The sequence below is a fragment of the Daucus carota genome, chromosome 4 (genome assembly GCF_001625215.2).
Source record: "Daucus carota subsp. sativus chromosome 4, DH1 v3.0, whole genome shotgun sequence".
NCBI lineage: Eukaryota > Viridiplantae > Streptophyta > Magnoliopsida > Apiales > Apiaceae > Daucus > Daucus carota.
Window position 1 is genome coordinate 1395139 of NC_030384.2, and position 17250 is coordinate 1412388.

Below are 17250 nucleotides of genomic sequence, written 5' to 3' on the forward strand. Positions count from 1 at the left end.
GAAAGGCAATATATTTGTAGCTGATCTATCTACTGGACCAGGAAATGAATATCATTGTTTCTATGCAAAAGCATCTTCTGAAGATAGTCAGTTATGGCATAAGAAACTATCACACCTCAACTTCAAAACTATAAACTCTCTGGTCAAGAGAGATTTAGTGAGAGGTTTGCCTTCCCTGGAATTTACTTCTGATGATCTCTGTGAAGCTTGTCAGAAAGGAAAAGCAAAGAGAGCATCTCACAAAAGCAAGACCATCAATAGTATCACTGAACCATTGCACCTGTTGCACATGGATTTATTTGGCCCAGTGAATATTGCTTCAATTGATGGAGGAAGATATGCTTTAGTCATTGTGGATGACTTCTCAAAGTTTACTTGGGTTTACTTCCTAGCTTCCAAGGATGAAACTCCCCTGACAGTAATTGATCATATCAAGTTGGTTGAGTTGGAAAAAGATGTTCCTGTAAAAGCTGTAAGATCAGATAATGGAACTGAGTTCAAGAATCAAACATTAATCAACTTTTACTCTGACAAGGGAATCAACAGACAGTACTCAGCACCAAGAACTCCTCAACAAAATGGAGTCGTCGAAAGAAAGAATCGTACACTGATTGAAGCTGCTAGAACAATGATTGCTGAAGCAAAGCTTCCTCTGTACTTTTGGGCTGAAGCTGTGAGCACTGCCTGCTACACCCAGAACAGAACCTTGATCAATAAGGATCACATGAAAACTCCCTTTCATCTGTATAACAACAAGAAACCATATGTCAAACATCTTCATGTCTTTGGAGCCAAGTGCTTTGTTCTTAAAGATGGTGAAGAGAACTTAAGTAAGTTTGAGCCAAAGGCATATGAAGCAATCTTTGTTGGTTATACCAAAGTTGCGTATAGAGTTTTTGTGATTGACACTCTGTCAGTGAAAGTTAGTGTCAATGTAACATTTGATGACACTAAACTACCAAGTTTACAATCTGCTGATCCATCTGAGTCTCTGAAGTTTGACAACTATCCAGACTCTGATTCAGATGATGATATACCACGCGAGGTTGCAACAGGAGATGACAACAATGATAATGATCCAGGCAATGGTGGAGGAAATGGCAATAATGCTGGAGATTCCACTGATGCTAGTGGTGGATCATCAAGTCAACCTGGCAACAACTCAGGGGGAGCTGATGGATCAACTAGTCACACATTTCAGCTTAATGATAATACTGCTGAATCATCAAGGACACATCTTCCAAGGGAAAGGATTTAGAGCAGAGATCATCCCTTTGATTTAATTATTGGTGATCCTGATGTTGGTGTCAAGACTAGAAGTGCTACGACAAATGAATGCCTATTCTCTGGGTTTCTATCTCAACTAGAACCAAAGAAAATAGAAGAAGCACTTGCTGATCCTGATTGGGTTCTTGCCATGCAAGAAGAACTCAATCAATTTGAGAGACAAGAAGTCTGGGCCCTGGTTCCAAGACCAAAAGGAAAATCTACCATTGGAGCTAGATGGGTCTTCCGTAACAAGTTAGATGGTGATGGCATTGTTGTGAGGAACAAAGCCAGACTGGTTGCAAAAGGTTATTCACAAGAAGAAGGAATTGATTATGATGAAACCTATGCTCCAGTTGCTCGTCTTGAAGCCATCAGAATATTTCTTGCATTTGCTGCACACTCCAACTTCAAGGTTTATCAAATGGATGTGAAAAGTGCATTTCTGAATGGAAAGCTAGAAGAAGAAGTATATCTGGAACAGCCCCTGGCTTTGAAAATCCAGAGTTTGCTGATTTTGTATACTTCCTATTCAAAGCTGTCTATGGACTCAAGCAGTCACCAAGGACATGGTATGACACTCTCTCTGAGTTTTTAATTGAAAACAATTTTACTAGAGGTGTCATAGACAAAACTCTCTTTTACAAATTGCATGATAAGGATATGATATTTGTACAAATATATGTTGATGATATTATATTTGGTTCTACTAACGATAACTTGTGCAAGAGATTTGCTAAGTTGATGCAGAGTAACTATGAGATGAGTATGATGGGTGAGCTGTCCTACTTCCTTGGTCTTCAAGTAAGCCAAAAGGAAGATGGAATATTCATTTGCCAATCCAAGTATGTCAGAGATCTTCTTCGAAAGTTCAATCTAGAAGACTCTTCACCGGCAAAGACACCCATGGCCACTGCCACAAAGCTTGACCAGGATAAATCTGGTAAGAAAGTTGATATCACAAGCTATCGAGGTATGATTGGCTCTTTACTCTATCTTACTGCAAGTAGACCAGATATCATGTTTGCAACATGTCTGTGTGCTAGGTTCCAAGCTGATCCTAAAGAATCACATCTTATAGCCGTCAAAAGAATCTTTAGATATCTTAAGGGTACACCTGGTTTAGGTATTTGGTACCCTAAGAATACTGGTTTTGACTTAACCGGCTATACAGATTTTGATTATGCAGGATGCAGGATTGATAGGAAGAGTACGTCTGGAAGCTGTCAATTTCTAGGACGTCGGTTGGTTTCCTGGTATAGCAAGAAGCAGCACTCCGTGTCTACTTCTACTGCTGAAGCTGAGTATATAGCTGCTGGAAGCTGCTGTGCTCAGATCTTGTGGATCAAGAATCAACTGAATGATTATGGTGTTGTAGTAAACAAAATTCCTATATTTTGTGATAATACAAGTGCCATAGCCATTTCCAACAATCCGGTTCAACATTCAAGAACCAAGCACATTGATATCAGGTATCATTTCATTCGAGAACATGTCATGAATGGTATAGTGGTGTTACATTTTGTACCCACGACTGAGCAAATTGCCGACATCTTCACTAAACCACTGGATGAATCCACTTTCTCTAAGCTGATTTGTGAGTTAGGGATGTTAAATATGACATAGTTCTCTTGTATATATTTTTCATATGCATTATATGTTTTTGTATATTTTTTTTTGTGAGTTTTCTGTATTATTATATCTATATTATTAGATTTTATATGATTTTATGTATATTATCTGATAATATTCTGAGTAATTATGCATGCTTGTATATTAGTCTGTAATTTTCTAAGTGCTCATACACTCCCCTGTAATATTTCCTAAGCATTTAGATAATTATTTGTAATTATTTTGTATTTTTCAAAATTAATTAAGCATAAATATTTGATTTTAAGTTAATTCATCTTTTTGAATTAAAGTTAAAGTCATAAGTATTTATATTTAATTAAAGTTGAAATTTACAAAATATTTGTGTAATTTATAGTATTGTTTTTATTATATATTTTTGATTTTAATTGCAAAAAGTTTTATCTTTTAAATTAATCAAAAATCATATTATTATTATTATTTGTTTTTCTGTTAGACAAATACATTGTCTACTGATTGGCTCGGCAAGACAATTAAATTGTCTTGCTGAACCGGTTTTTCAGTAAGTTTCAAACAACTCGGCAAGACAATTAGATTGTCTTACCGAGCATGCCATTTAATCGCCTGTTGTATCAGTAAGACAATTGAAATTGTCTTACTGACACTTGATTTGTCTGCTTCGATAAATCTCGGCAAGACAATCTTAGATTGTCTTACCGAGACTCAACTTGTGTTTGTCTTGCTGGTTGGTATTTAAGCCCCTGTTAGGCATTCGAGCAAGACAATTTATATTGTCTTGCCCAAACTTCATCTTCTCCAACTCGTACATACACGAGATACACACACTCGACTGCGTTTCTTTTTCAAGTTTTGTGTAAAACTTGCTGTGGTTACGTGATTTCAAGCCATAGTTGCTTGCTGGGTTTGTAATTTTGCTCGAGAATAAGCCGAAATTCTGTCGGATTTTGATCGGAAATCAAGCCCCTTTACTGTGATTGCTCGAAGTTTGACGGTTGCGTTTGCTGTACTTGTTTGTAAATCGATTCCTCTGATTTGTGCTGCGAACTGTTTTGAACCGATTTGAAGTTAGGGTTCTTGGTTTTTGAATTTGGGGATTTTCTAAAATAAGGGCTTGTTTGGCTGATTGTTTAAGTGGTGATTATTTGAAGATTAAGGCTGTGTTTGCCTTACACGGATTTAATTGTTTAAGCCATTTAAATTAATTAACTTTTAATTCGATATTACTCTAATATTTCGAATTATTAATTAATTAATCAAGTTTTAATTATTAGTTGAAATTTGCGAGACATTTGAGAATTCACATTTTATTTGAAAAATTCTCGCTTAATTCAATCTTTAATTATTAAAAATGGCCGGAGAATTCGTGATTGCTGAGACTAACTACTGTGCCAGCCTTAACCTTGATGATTGCTCTGATAGATTCCGGACTTGGGTCAGATTTCTTTCGAGACAGAGTCTAGTCAGTACGGCACTAACAGCAGATATTCCAATTAAGCTGCAACCTCTTTTTGACTTCTACTCAAATGCTGTTAATTCTACGACTCTGGAGAATTACAAGATTATAGGGGATCTACCTAACAGGAAACGTATTGTAATCACTGTCGATGATGTGAACCGGATCTTAGGATTTCCAAGGGACAATTTTGAGCCAGATCCCTCAGAGGATGAACTGAGACAATTCTTTCAGGATATCACTATCAAGGTCAGATTTTTCTCCCTAAGATGTCAAAGGGAAATCTGAAGGCTGAATGGGATGTGTTCTTTGACACCCTTGCCAAGGTGTTTGCTCCCACTAATCGAAAGAATTTTGGAAATATATCTTCGATGCTGCAAATCTTTGGATTCAGCATAGCTTATAATCGTCGTATCAACTTTGGGAAGATATTGCTGAGGGAGATTATAAGAAAGATGGGGTCTGTTACACAGAGATCAATTCATCGGAATGAGAAAGTTGAATGCTTCTATCCAAGGTTTCTGATGTTATTTATGAATGATAAAATGGATGATGCTGATAGGAACATGTACATAGATTCTCCTGTTGTTCCTATTCAGAGGACTTGTGCCAAGATCCAGACCAGGCTGGTGAACAAGAAAAAGCATGACAATGTGCCACTGGTGGTGACTCCTTTCATGCTAGAGCAATTCAGTGCTCCATTTCAACCTATTCAAGTTCCTGAACCTCTACAACAGCAACAATATCAAGCTCAACAACAAGCTCAACAAGAACAACCGCAACAACAATCACCTCCACAAAACCCTCAACCACTACAACTTCTGCAAGACTATCAATCATCCAGCCAATCCTCACATTACTCTCCCTACAACCCTCCTTACAATTCACCACATCAATCACCTCACCAATCATCATACAATTCTCCTCACCAATCTCAACACCAATCCCCTCCACATTACAACTTCTTCCCAGACCAACAAGCCTCCATCCTTCCCTCTCAATCTGAACCAACACCTTCACCTACACATACACATACCATTCCTCAACCACAATCGACCTCTCAGCCACTGCCTGCTGATTCTGCTATCAATCCAGGCCTACAGGACTTCAGGGCTGATTTACAGGTAGCTCAGGTACTTTCTAATCTCACTGATACCTTTAATATTGATATTGCAGATTTTGATTGTGATATTGGATTTGCTTTCCAGACTCCCAGCATTGAACCTGAAAACACCCAGGTTCATATCCAAGCTGACATTTCCATTTCAACAACTGATTCTTCCTCAAACACTTCAAACAACACTACTACAGCCCCTGTTGTTAGAAAGGTAGCCCGGAAACGGAGTGGGAGTGCACTGTTAAGAGATCTCGCAGCTCTGTCTCATAAGAAGCAAAGGGTGGCAGAACCAGAGACAACTGCAGCTGCATCCATTTCCTCCCAAAAGGATTTGGACACTGAAACGGTAAATATACAGTCTCTAGATTCATTCTCTCCACAGAATGCATTTATTGAAATTGGCCGTCCGACCGCGGTATCCTGTAAAGAGTCAAGCACACAACTAGCACTCACGCTAGTAAACACTGAACTTGTGTCTTTTGATTCTTCACTTAGAGAGAGCACAGAATTTCAAAACATGTTATATGAAAAATTTTCTGATCACTCTTTCTTTTTGGATCAGGATCTACTTGGCAACCTGCAAGTACATCAGCCTTCACAGGCATCTGAAGGACAATTTGTTCCTTCACTTCCTACAGTTCCATCTCAGGGAACTATGGTTGTATATACAGGTTCTGGTGACGGTGTGAAAACTACGAGTGAAATCAGGCAAACACCGAGCGAAACACATGCACGAGAGGATAGTGAAAAATCTTTGAGTGTTCGTGAGGTGAGTGCACACACCAACACAGATCTGCTACACGAACAAATGGCTGCTCTGAAAGCTGAGATTGAAAGGTTGAATGCTGAGAATGCCAGATTCAGAAGTGGAGAGCTGGTGACTCTACAGGAAAAGGTTGTTGATCCTTCATTTTCTTCTCTCAAACAGGAATTAGATGCTCATGTCAAGGGTATTCACTCTAGGATGGACAAGTTTGATAAGTCTCAGGAGCTCTGTCTGACAAAGCTTGGCAACTTGAAGCAAACTCTGGCTCAAGTTGTTCAACACTTAAAGCTTAATCCATCAACAGCTCAGTCTACTCCAGAGGATCCCTCAACTAAGGGGGAGAAGGATAAGGATGACAAAGATGATCACAGCAATGCTGATGCTGCTGATAGGAGTGATAAGGGTGGAGATACTGATAGGAGTGATAAGGGTGGAGATGGAGCAAGTGAAAAGGACTCTTCTGCAGCTGGCAAGTCTAAAGGCAAAATGCCTGAATCTGAGAACATCTTCACTAATCAGGATTATGACAACATTCCTGAAGATGTTGATGATGATGATGCATTTGATTCTGCTTATTTTGAAGCTGAGGAAGAAGGTCGTTTCGAGGAAGGCTTTATTTTCAATGAAGATCAGTCTGTGGACCCTGAGCATATGGAAAAGGTCAGAATGTTTAAAGCTCAACATGAAGCAAGCAAAGCAAAGCTTCAGGAACTACAGAAACTGGTGGATGAGAAGAGGACAACTGATGAGTTGGTCAAGCTGGAGAAACAGAAGATATGGGATGCAAAATGCAAGGAAAAGAGAGAGGATATCTCCAGGAAAGTTGGTGAAAGCTGGGATATTGCTAGGCAAATCCTCTCTGGACCTCAAAGGGAACCTTTCAATGATGGTAAGTTCAAATCCTTCATTTATGACCTGAGAGAGGCTAACCCTAATGAGGATATGTTTATGCGTGCTCTTGCTCTCGAGTTAGAATACATAACTATTGGTGTCAAGAATCTTCTCAATGAATGGGAGATCATTATTTCTACTCAGAGAAACGGAACATTCAGGGTTTCAGTTGAACTATTCAAGTTTCTATCTCTAACTGAAATCTGGGTGATTCGTAACAAGATCCGACGCAGCTCAAATCTGAATGAACTCCTTCGTGACAGACTTATGGATTGTGCAATTCATAACAGCCCACAAGTTGTCAGAAATCCTTACTGTGTAAAGTTCATTCATGAAAGCAAGTTTGGAACCTTCTACCTGGATTACAAACATCTTCTCAAGTATGATGTTAATCAGATGGTTCTTGTTTCGACTATTCTACGTACCAAGGGCTTCGCTACGAAAGCCAAAGCTGATGCTGATACTGAGATTGTGAATTACTGCACAAGGAGAAACATTCAACACTACTTCAGAAAGATGAAGTACATTAACCAATCTCAGCCAGCAGATTTTATCGAAGACCCTGTGGACATAGAAGTTCAATATCATCTTTCTTTGGCTCGTGAAAGAAAGAAGCGTGGAGAATCCACTGCTGCTGAAGAGCCTAATCAGAATGAGCCTTCTACTCCAATTATTCACTGTTCAGATGCTGAAGAAGGAGAAGTCACTCGTTCTGAGTGAATAGATTGATTAGGATATTTGTTAGATATGTTCAAGGAACATCCTTTTGTAATCTATTTATGATCATGGTTTAATGTTTAATGCAAGCCATAAACTTTTGCTATTTACATTCCTTTGTTTAAATCTTTGTCTTATCTATTAGTTGAGTTATCCTCTAGGAAATTTGTATGTTATGTTAACAAACAAATAGGGGGAGATTGAAAGGCATATGTTCAGCCTATTTGTATTTAAAGAGGTACAACTCAACTCAGTTAAGAAAGCTTAGTAAATAGCAAGTCATCGGAATCCGTACGAAGAACGTCAAATGATTTATGGGAATTATATGTCAGATAAATTCCAGGATGCTGCTGCACACCACTGAAAGAAGTTCATTAATATGTTCAAGCCTCAGTGCACAAATAATCTTTTGTGGCACGTCCAGGAGTTCAGAAGATATAAAGTTTCTATACTTTATTTTATCAGAAGATTCCATTTAATGAAGAAGTACTTACGAGACGAAGACTCGACGAACAAATCAAATTCTTAATGTTTATTTGACAAAGAATATTTGATTTAACTAGATACAGATGAACCAGACAGTACATCTGTGTATCTAGTTATTCAAATTAAATATTTGAAGTCAAGCAGATTTGGTGGTTCGTTCGTTCGACAGATCAAGACGAAGTTATTAATGTTTAAAGAAGACGGGAAGCAGTTCTACTGAAGAATGGGTGATTAAATATTTAATAGATTATTATTTCACTTCTCAAATAATTATATTAATTATGTAATTTATTTGTTAAATTAATTCACTCTCGAATTAATTTAATTTATGAATTTATATGATTAAATTAATTAAGTGGATAATTTTCTATTTAATATAAACAACAAATTACATTCAATCACCTACTCAAACTCAGCAAGACAATTTGTATTGTCTTACCGATTTTCTGCTAAAGGAAATGAATGGCAGCAAGACAATTAAGATTGTCTGACCGAATGGAAGCTTACAAGACAATTCTTTCAGGATATTCACTATCAAGGTCAGATTTTTCTCCCTAAGATGTCAAAGGGAAATCTGAAGGCTGAATGGGATGTGTTCTTTGACACCCTTGCCAAGGTGTTTGCTCCCACTAATCGAAAGAATTTTGGAAATATATCTTCGATGCTGCAAATCTTTGGATTCAGCATAGCTTATAATCGTCGTATCAACTTTGGGAAGATATTGCTGAGGGAGATTATAAGAAAGATGGGGTCTGTTACACAGAGATCAATTCATCGGAATGAGAAAGTTGAATGCTTCTATCCAAGGTTTCTGATGTTATTTATGAATGATAAAATGAATGATGCTGATAGGAACATGTACATAGATTCTCCTGTTGTTCCTATTCAGAGGACTTGTGCCAAGATCCAGACCAGGCTGGTGAACAAGAAAAAGCATGACAATGTGCCACTGGTGGTGACTCCTTTCATGCTAGAGCAATTCAGTGCTCCATTTCAACCTATTCAAGTTCCTGAACCTCTACAACAGCAACAATATCAAGCTCAACAACAAGCTCAACAAGAACAACCGCAACAACAATCACCTCCACAAAACCCTCAACCACTACAACTTCTGCAAGACTATCAATCATCCAGCCAATCCTCACATTACTCTCCCTACAACCCTCCTTACAATTCACCACATCAATGACCTCACCAATCATCATACAATTCTCCTCACCAATCTCAACACCAATCCCCTCCACATTACAACTTCTTCCCAGACCAACAAGCCTCCATCCTTCCCTCTCAATCTGAACCAACACCTTCACCTACACATACACATACCATTCCTCAACCACAATCGACCTCTCAGCCACTGCCTGCTGATTCTGCTATCAATCCAGGCCTACAGGACTTCAGGGCTGATTTACAGGTAGCTCAGGTACTTTCTAATCTCACTGATACCTTTAATATTGATATTGCAGATTTTGATTGTGATATTGGATTTGCTTTCCAGACTCCCAGCATTGAACCTGAAAACACCCAGGTTCATATCCAAGCTGACATTTCCATTTCAACAACTGATTCTTCCTCAAACACTTCAAACAACACTACTACAGCCCCTGTTGTTAGAAAGGTAGCCCGGAAACGGAGTGGGAGTGCACTTTTAAGAGATCCCGCAGCTCTGTCTCATAAGAAGCAAAGGGTGGCAGAACCAGAGACAACTGCAGCTGCATCCATTTCCTCCCAAAAGGATTTGGACACTGAAACGGTAAATATACAGTCTCTAGATTCATTCTCTCCACAGAATGCATTTATTGAAATTGGCCGTCCGACCGCGGTATCCTGTAAAGAGTCAAGCACACAACTAGCACTCACGCTAGTAAACACTGAACTTGTGTCTTTTGAATCTTCACTTAGAGAGAGCACAGAATTTCAAAACATGTTATATGAAAAATTTTCTGATCACTCTTTCTTTTTGGATCAGGATCTACTTGGCAACCTGCAAGTACATCAGCCTTCACAGGCATCTGAAGGACAATTTGTTCCTTCACTTCCTACAGTTCCATCTCAGGGAACTATGGTTGTATATACAGGTTCTGGTGACGGTGTGAAAACTACGAGTGAAATCAGGCAAACACCGAGCGAAACACATGCACGAGAGGATAGTGAAAAATCTTTGAGTGTTCGTGAGGTGAGTGCACACACCAACACAGATCTGCTACACGAACAAATGGCTGCTCTGAAAGCTGAGATTGAAAGGTTGAATGCTGAGAATGCCAGATTCAGAAGTGGAGAGCTGGTGACTCTACAGGAAAAGGTTGTTGATCCTTCATTTTCTTCTCTCAAACAGGAATTAGATGCTCATGTCAAGGGTATTCACTCTAGGATGGACAAGTTTGATAAGTCTCAGGAGCTCTGTCTGACAAAGCTTGGCAACTTGAAGCAAACTCTGGCTCAAGTTGTTCAACACTTAAAGCTTAATCCATCAACAGCTCAGTCTACTCCAGAGGATCCCTCAACTAAGGGGGAGAAGGATAAGGATGACAAAGATGATCACAGCAATGCTGATGCTGCTGATAGGAGTGATAAGGGTGGAGATACTGATAGGAGTGATAAGGGTGGAGATGGAGCAAGTGAAAAGGACTCTTCTGCAGCTGGCAAGTCTAAAGGCAAAATGCCTGAATCTGAGAACATCTTCACTAATCAGGATTATGACAACATTCCTGAAGATGTTGATGATGATGATGCATTTGATTCTGCTTATTTTGAAGCTGAGGAAGAAGGTCGTTTCGAGGAAGGCTTTCTTTTCAATGAAGATCAGTCTGTGGACCCTGAGCATATGGAAAAGGTCAGAATGTTTAAAGCTCAACATGAAGCAAGCAAAGCAAAGCTTCAGGAACTACAGAAACTGGTGGATGAGAAGAGGACAACTGATGAGTTGGTCAAGCTGGAGAAACATAAGATATGGGATGCAAAATGCAAGGAAAAGAGAGAGGATATCTCCAGGAAAGTTGGTGAAAGCTGGGATATTGCTAGGCAAATCCTCTCTGGACCTCAAAGGGAACCTTTCAATGATGGTAAGTTCAAATCCTTCATTTATGACCTGAGAGAGGCTAACCCTAATGAGGATATGTTTATGCGTGCTCTTGCTCTCGAGTTAGAATACATAACTATTGGTGTCAAGAATCTTCTCAATGAATGGGAGATCATTATTTCTACTCAGAGAAACGGAACATTCAGGGTTTCAGTTGAACTATTCAAGTTTCTATCTCTAACTGAAATCTGGGTGATTCGTAACAAGATCCGACGCAGCTCAAATCTGAATGAACTCCTTCGTGACAGACTTATGGATTGTGCAATTCATAACAGCCCACAAGTTGTCAGAAATCCTTACTGTGTAAAGTTCATTCATGAAAGCAAGTTTGGAACCTTCTACCTGGATTACAAACATCTTCTCAAGTATGATGTTAATCAGATGGTTCTTGTTTCGACTATTCTACGTACCAAGGGCTTCGCTACGAAAGCCAAAGCTGATGCTGATACTGAGATTGTGAATTACTGCACAAGGAGAAACATTCAACACTACTTCAGAAAGATGAAGTACATTAACCAATCTCAGCCAGCAGATTTTATCGAAGACCCTGTGGACATAGAAGTTCAATATCATCTTTCTTTGGCTCGTGAAAGAAAGAAGCGTGGAGAATCCACTGCTGCTGAAGAGCCTAATCAGAATGAGCCTTCTACTCCAATTATTCACTGTTCAGATGCTGAAGAAGGAGAAGTCACTCGTTCTGAGTGAATAGATTGATTAGGATATTTGTTAGATATGTTCAAGGAACATCCTTTTGTAATCTATTTATGATCATGGTTTAATGTTTAATGCAAGCCATAAACTTTTGCTATTTACATTCCTTTGTTTAAATCTTTGTCTTATCTATTAGTTGAGTTATCCTCTAGGAAATTTGTATGTTATGTTAACAAACAAATAGGGGGAGATTGAAAGGCATATGTTCAGCCTATTTGTATTTAAAGAGGTACAACTCAACTCAGTTAAGAAAGCTCAGTAAATAGCAAGTCATCGGAATCCGTACGAAGAACGTCAAATGATTTATGGGAATTATATGTCAGATAAATTCCAGGATGCTGCTGCACACCACTGAAAGAAGTTCATTAATATGTTCAAGCCTCAGTGCACAAATAATCTTTTGTGGCACGTCCAGGAGTTCAGAAGATATAAAGTTTCTATACTTTATTTTATCAGAAGATTCCATTTAATGAAGAAGTACTTACAAGACGAAGACTCGACGAACAAATCAAATTCTTAATGTTTATTTGACAAAGAATATTTGATTTAACTAGATACAGATGAACCAGACAGTACATCTGTGTATCTAGTTATTCAAATTAAATATTTGAAGTCAAGCAGATTTGGTGGTTCGTTCGTTCGACAGATCAAGACGAAGTTATTAATGTTTAAAGAAGACGGGAAGCAGTTCTACTGAAGAATGGGTGATTAAATATTTAATAGATTATTATTTCACTTCTCAAATAATTATATTAATTATGTAATTTATTTGTTAAATTAATTCACTCTCGAATTAATTTAATTTATGAATTTATATGATTAAATTAATTAAGTGGATAATTTTCTATTTAATATAAACAACAAATTACATTCAATCACCTACTCAAACTCAGCAAGACAATTTGTATTGTCTTACCGATTTTCTGCTAAAGGAAATGAATGGCAGCAAGACAATTAAGATTGTCTGACCGAATGGAAGCTTACAAGACAATTCTTTCAGGATATTCACTATCAAGGTCAGATTTTTCTCCCTAAGATGTCAAAGGGAAATCTGAAGGCTGAATGGGATGTGTTCTTTGACACCCTTGCCAAGGTGTTTGCTCCCACTAATCGAAAGAATTTTGGAAATATATCTTCGATGCTGCAAATCTTTGGATTCAGCATAGCTTATAATCGTCGTATCAACTTTGGGAAGATATTGCTGAGGGAGATTATAAGAAAGATGGGGTCTGTTACACAGAGATCAATTCATCGGAATGAGAAAGTTGAATGCTTCTATCCAAGGTTTCTGATGTTATTTATGAATGATAAAATGGATGATGCTGATAGGAACATGTACATAGATTCTCCTGTTGTTCCTATTCAGAGGACTTGTGCCAAGATCCAGACCAGGCTGGTGAACAAGAAAAAGCATGACAATGTGCCACTGGTGGTGACTCCTTTCATGCTAGAGCAATTCAGTGCTCCATTTCAACCTATTCAAGTTCCTGAACCTCTACAACAGCAACAATATCAAGCTCAACAACAAGCTCAACAAGAACAACCGCAACAACAATCACCCCCATAAAACCCTCAACCACTACAACTTCTGCAAGACTATCAATCATCCAGCCAATCCTCACATTACTCTCCCTACAACCCTCCTTACAATTCACCACATCAATCACCTCACCAATCATCATACAATTCTCCTCACCAATCTCAACACCAATCCCCTCCACATTACAACTTCTTCCCAGACCAACAAGCCTCCATCCTTCCCTCTCAATCTGAACCAACACCTTCACCTACACATACACATACCATTCCTCAACCACAATCGACCTCTCAGCCACTGCCTGCTGATTCTGCTATCAATCCAGGCCTACAGGACTTCAGGGCTGATTTACAGGTAGCTCAGGTACTTTCTAATCTCACTGATACCTTTAATATTGATATTGCAGATTTTGATTGTGATATTGGATTTGCTTTCCAGACTCCCAGCATTGAACCTGAAAACACCCAGGTTCATATCCAAGCTGACATTTCCATTTCAACAACTGATTCTTCCTCAAACACTTCAAACAACACTACTACAGCCCCTGTTGTTAGAAAGGTAGCCCGGAAACGGAGTGGGAGTGCACTTTTAAGAGATCCCGCAGCTCTGTCTCATAAGAAGCAAAGGGTGGCAGAACCAGAGACAACTGCAGCTGCATCCATTTCCTCCCAAAAGGATTTGGACACTGAAACGGTAAATATACAGTCTCTAGATTCATTCTCTCCACAGAATGCATTTATTGAAATTGGCCGTCCGACCGCGGTATCCTGTAAAGAGTCAAGCACACAACTAGCACTCACGCTAGTAAACACTGAACTTGTGTCTTTTGATTCTTCACTTAGAGAGAGCACAGAATTTCAAAACATGTTATATGAAAAATTTTCTGATCACTCTTTCTTTTTGGATCAGGATCTACTTGGCAACCTGCAAGTACATCAGCCTTCACAGGCATCTGAAGGACAATTTGTTCCTTCACTTCCTACAGTTCCATCTCAGGGAACTATGGTTGTATATACAGGTTCTGGTGACGGTGTGAAAACTACGAGTGAAATCAGGCAAACACCGAGCGAAACACATGCACGAGAGGATAGTGAAAAATCTTTGAGTGTTCGTGAGGTGAGTGCACACACCAACACAGATCTGCTACACGAACAAATGGCTGCTCTGAAAGCTGAGATTGAAAGGTTGAATGCTGAGAATGCCAGATTCAGAAGTGGAGAGCTGGTGACTCTACAGGAAAAGGTTGTTGATCCTTCATTTTCTTCTCTCAAACAGGAATTAGATGCTCATGTCAAGGGTATTCACTCTAGGATGGACAAGTTTGATAAGTCTCAGGAGCTCTGTCTGACAAAGCTTGGCAACTTGGAGCAAACTCTGGCTCAAGTTGTTCAACACTTAAAGCTTAATCCATCAACAGCTCAGTCTACTCCAGAGGATCCCTCAACTAAGGGGGAGAAGGATAAGGAAGATAAGGATAAGGATGACAAAGATGATCACAGCAATGCTGATGCTGCTGATAGGAGTGATAAGGGTGGAGATACTGATAGGAGTGATAAGGGTGGAGATGGAGCAAGTGAAAAGGACTCTTCTGCAGCTGGCAAGTCTAAAGGCAAAATGCCTGAATCTGAGAACATCTTCACTAATCAGGATTATGACAACATTCCTGAAGATGTTGATGATGATGATGCATTTGATTCTGCTTATTTTGAAGCTGAGGAAGAAGGTCGTTTCGAGGAAGGCTTTCTTTTCAATGAAGATCAGTCTGTGGACCCTGAGCATATGGAAAAGGTCAGAATGTTTAAAGCTCAACATGAAGCAAGCAAAGCAAAGCTTCAGGAACTACAAAAACTGGTGGATGAGAAGAGGACAACTGATGAGTTGGTCAAGCTGGAGAAACAGAAGATATGGGATGCAAAATGCAAGGAAAAGAGAGAGGATATCTCCAGGAAAGTTGGTGAAAGCTGGGATATTGCTAGGCAAATCCTCTCTGGACCTCAAAGGGAACCTTTCAATGATGGTAAGTTCAAATCCTTCATTTATGACCTGAGAGAGGCTAACCCTAATGAGGATATGTTTATGCGTGCTCTTGCTCTCGAGTTAGAATACATAACTATTGGTGTCAAGAATCTTCTCAATGAATGGGAGATCATTATTTCTACTCAGAGAAACGGAACATTCAGGGTTTCAGTTGAACTATTCAAGTTTCTATCTCTAACTGAAATCTGGGTGATTCGTAACAAGATCCGACGCAGCTCAAATCTGAATGAACTCCTTCGTGACAGACTTATGGATTGTGCAATTCATAACAGCCCACAAGTTGTCAGAAATCCTTACTATGTAAAGTTCATTCATGAAAGCAAGTTTGGAACCTTCTACCTGGATTACAAACATCTTCTCAAGTATGATGTTAATCAGATGGTTCTTGTTTCGACTATTCTACGTACCAAGGGCTTCGCTACGAAAGCCAAAGCTGATGCTGATACTGAGATTGTGAATTACTGCACAAGGAGAAACATTCAACACTACTTCAGAAAGATGAAGTACATTAACCAATCTCAGCCAGCAGATTTTATCGAAGACCCTGTGGACATAGAAGTTCAATATCATCTTTCTTTGGCTCGTGAAAGAAAGAAGCGTGGAGAATCCACTGCTGCTGAAGAGCCTAATCAGAATGAGCCTTCTACTCCAATTATTCGCTGTTCAGATGCTGAAGAAGGAGAAGTCACTCGTTCTGAGTGAATAGATTGATTAGGATATTTGTTAGATATGTTCAAGGAACATCCTTTTGTAATCTATTTATGATCATGGTTTAATGTTTAATGCAAGCCATAAACTTTTGCTATTTACATTCCTTTGTTTAAATCTTTGTCTTATCTATTAGTTGAGTTATCCTCTAGGAAATTTGTATGTTATGTTAACAAACAAATAGGGGGAGATTGAAAGGCATATGTTCAGCCTATTTGTATTTAAAGAGGTACAACTCAACTCAGTTAAGAAAGCTCAGTAAATAGCAAGTCATCGGAATCCGTACGAAGAACGTCAAATGATTTATGGGAATTATATGTCAGATAAATTCCAGGATGCTGCTGCACACCACTGAAAGAAGTTCATTAATATGTTCAAGCCTCAGTGCACAAATAATCTTTTGTGGCACGTCCAGGAGTTCAGAAGATATAAAGTTTCTATACTTTATTTTATCAGAAGATTCCATTTAATGAAGAAGTACTTACAAGACGAAGACTCGACGAACAAATCAAATTCTTAATGTTTATTTGACAAAGAATATTTGATTTAACTAGATACAGATGAACCAGACAGTACATCTGTGTATCTAGTTATTCAAATTAAATATTTGAAGTCAAGCAGATTTGGTGGTTCGTTCGTTCGACAGATCAAGACGAAGTTATTAATGTTTAAAGAAGACGGGAAGCAGTTCTACTGAAGAATGGGTGATTAAATATTTAATAGATTATTATTTCACTTCTCAAATAATTATATTAATTATGTAATTTATTTGTTAAATTAATTCACTCTCGAATTAATTTAATTTATGAATTTATATGATTAAATTAATTAAGTGGATAATTTTCTATTTAATATAAACAACAAATTACAT

The 17250-nt window shown here is 38.5% G+C and overlaps 1 protein-coding gene across 1 annotated transcript in view; it reads left to right on the plus strand.

The window, feature by feature from the left end:
* Window positions 1–16373, plus strand: part of LOC135152055 (DEK domain-containing chromatin-associated protein 4-like) — a 36520-nt gene extending 20147 nt beyond the window's left edge. Inside the window, exons 2-5 of the mRNA XM_064091515.1 lie at window positions 6797–7039; window positions 11064–11306; window positions 15346–15610; window positions 16262–16373. Coding sequence (XP_063947585.1) covers window positions 6797–7039; window positions 11064–11306; window positions 15346–15610; window positions 16262–16373 — 863 coding nt within the window. The remainder of the gene's footprint in view (window positions 1–6796; window positions 7040–11063; window positions 11307–15345; window positions 15611–16261) is intronic.
* The last annotated feature ends 877 nt before the right edge of the window (window positions 16374–17250 follow it).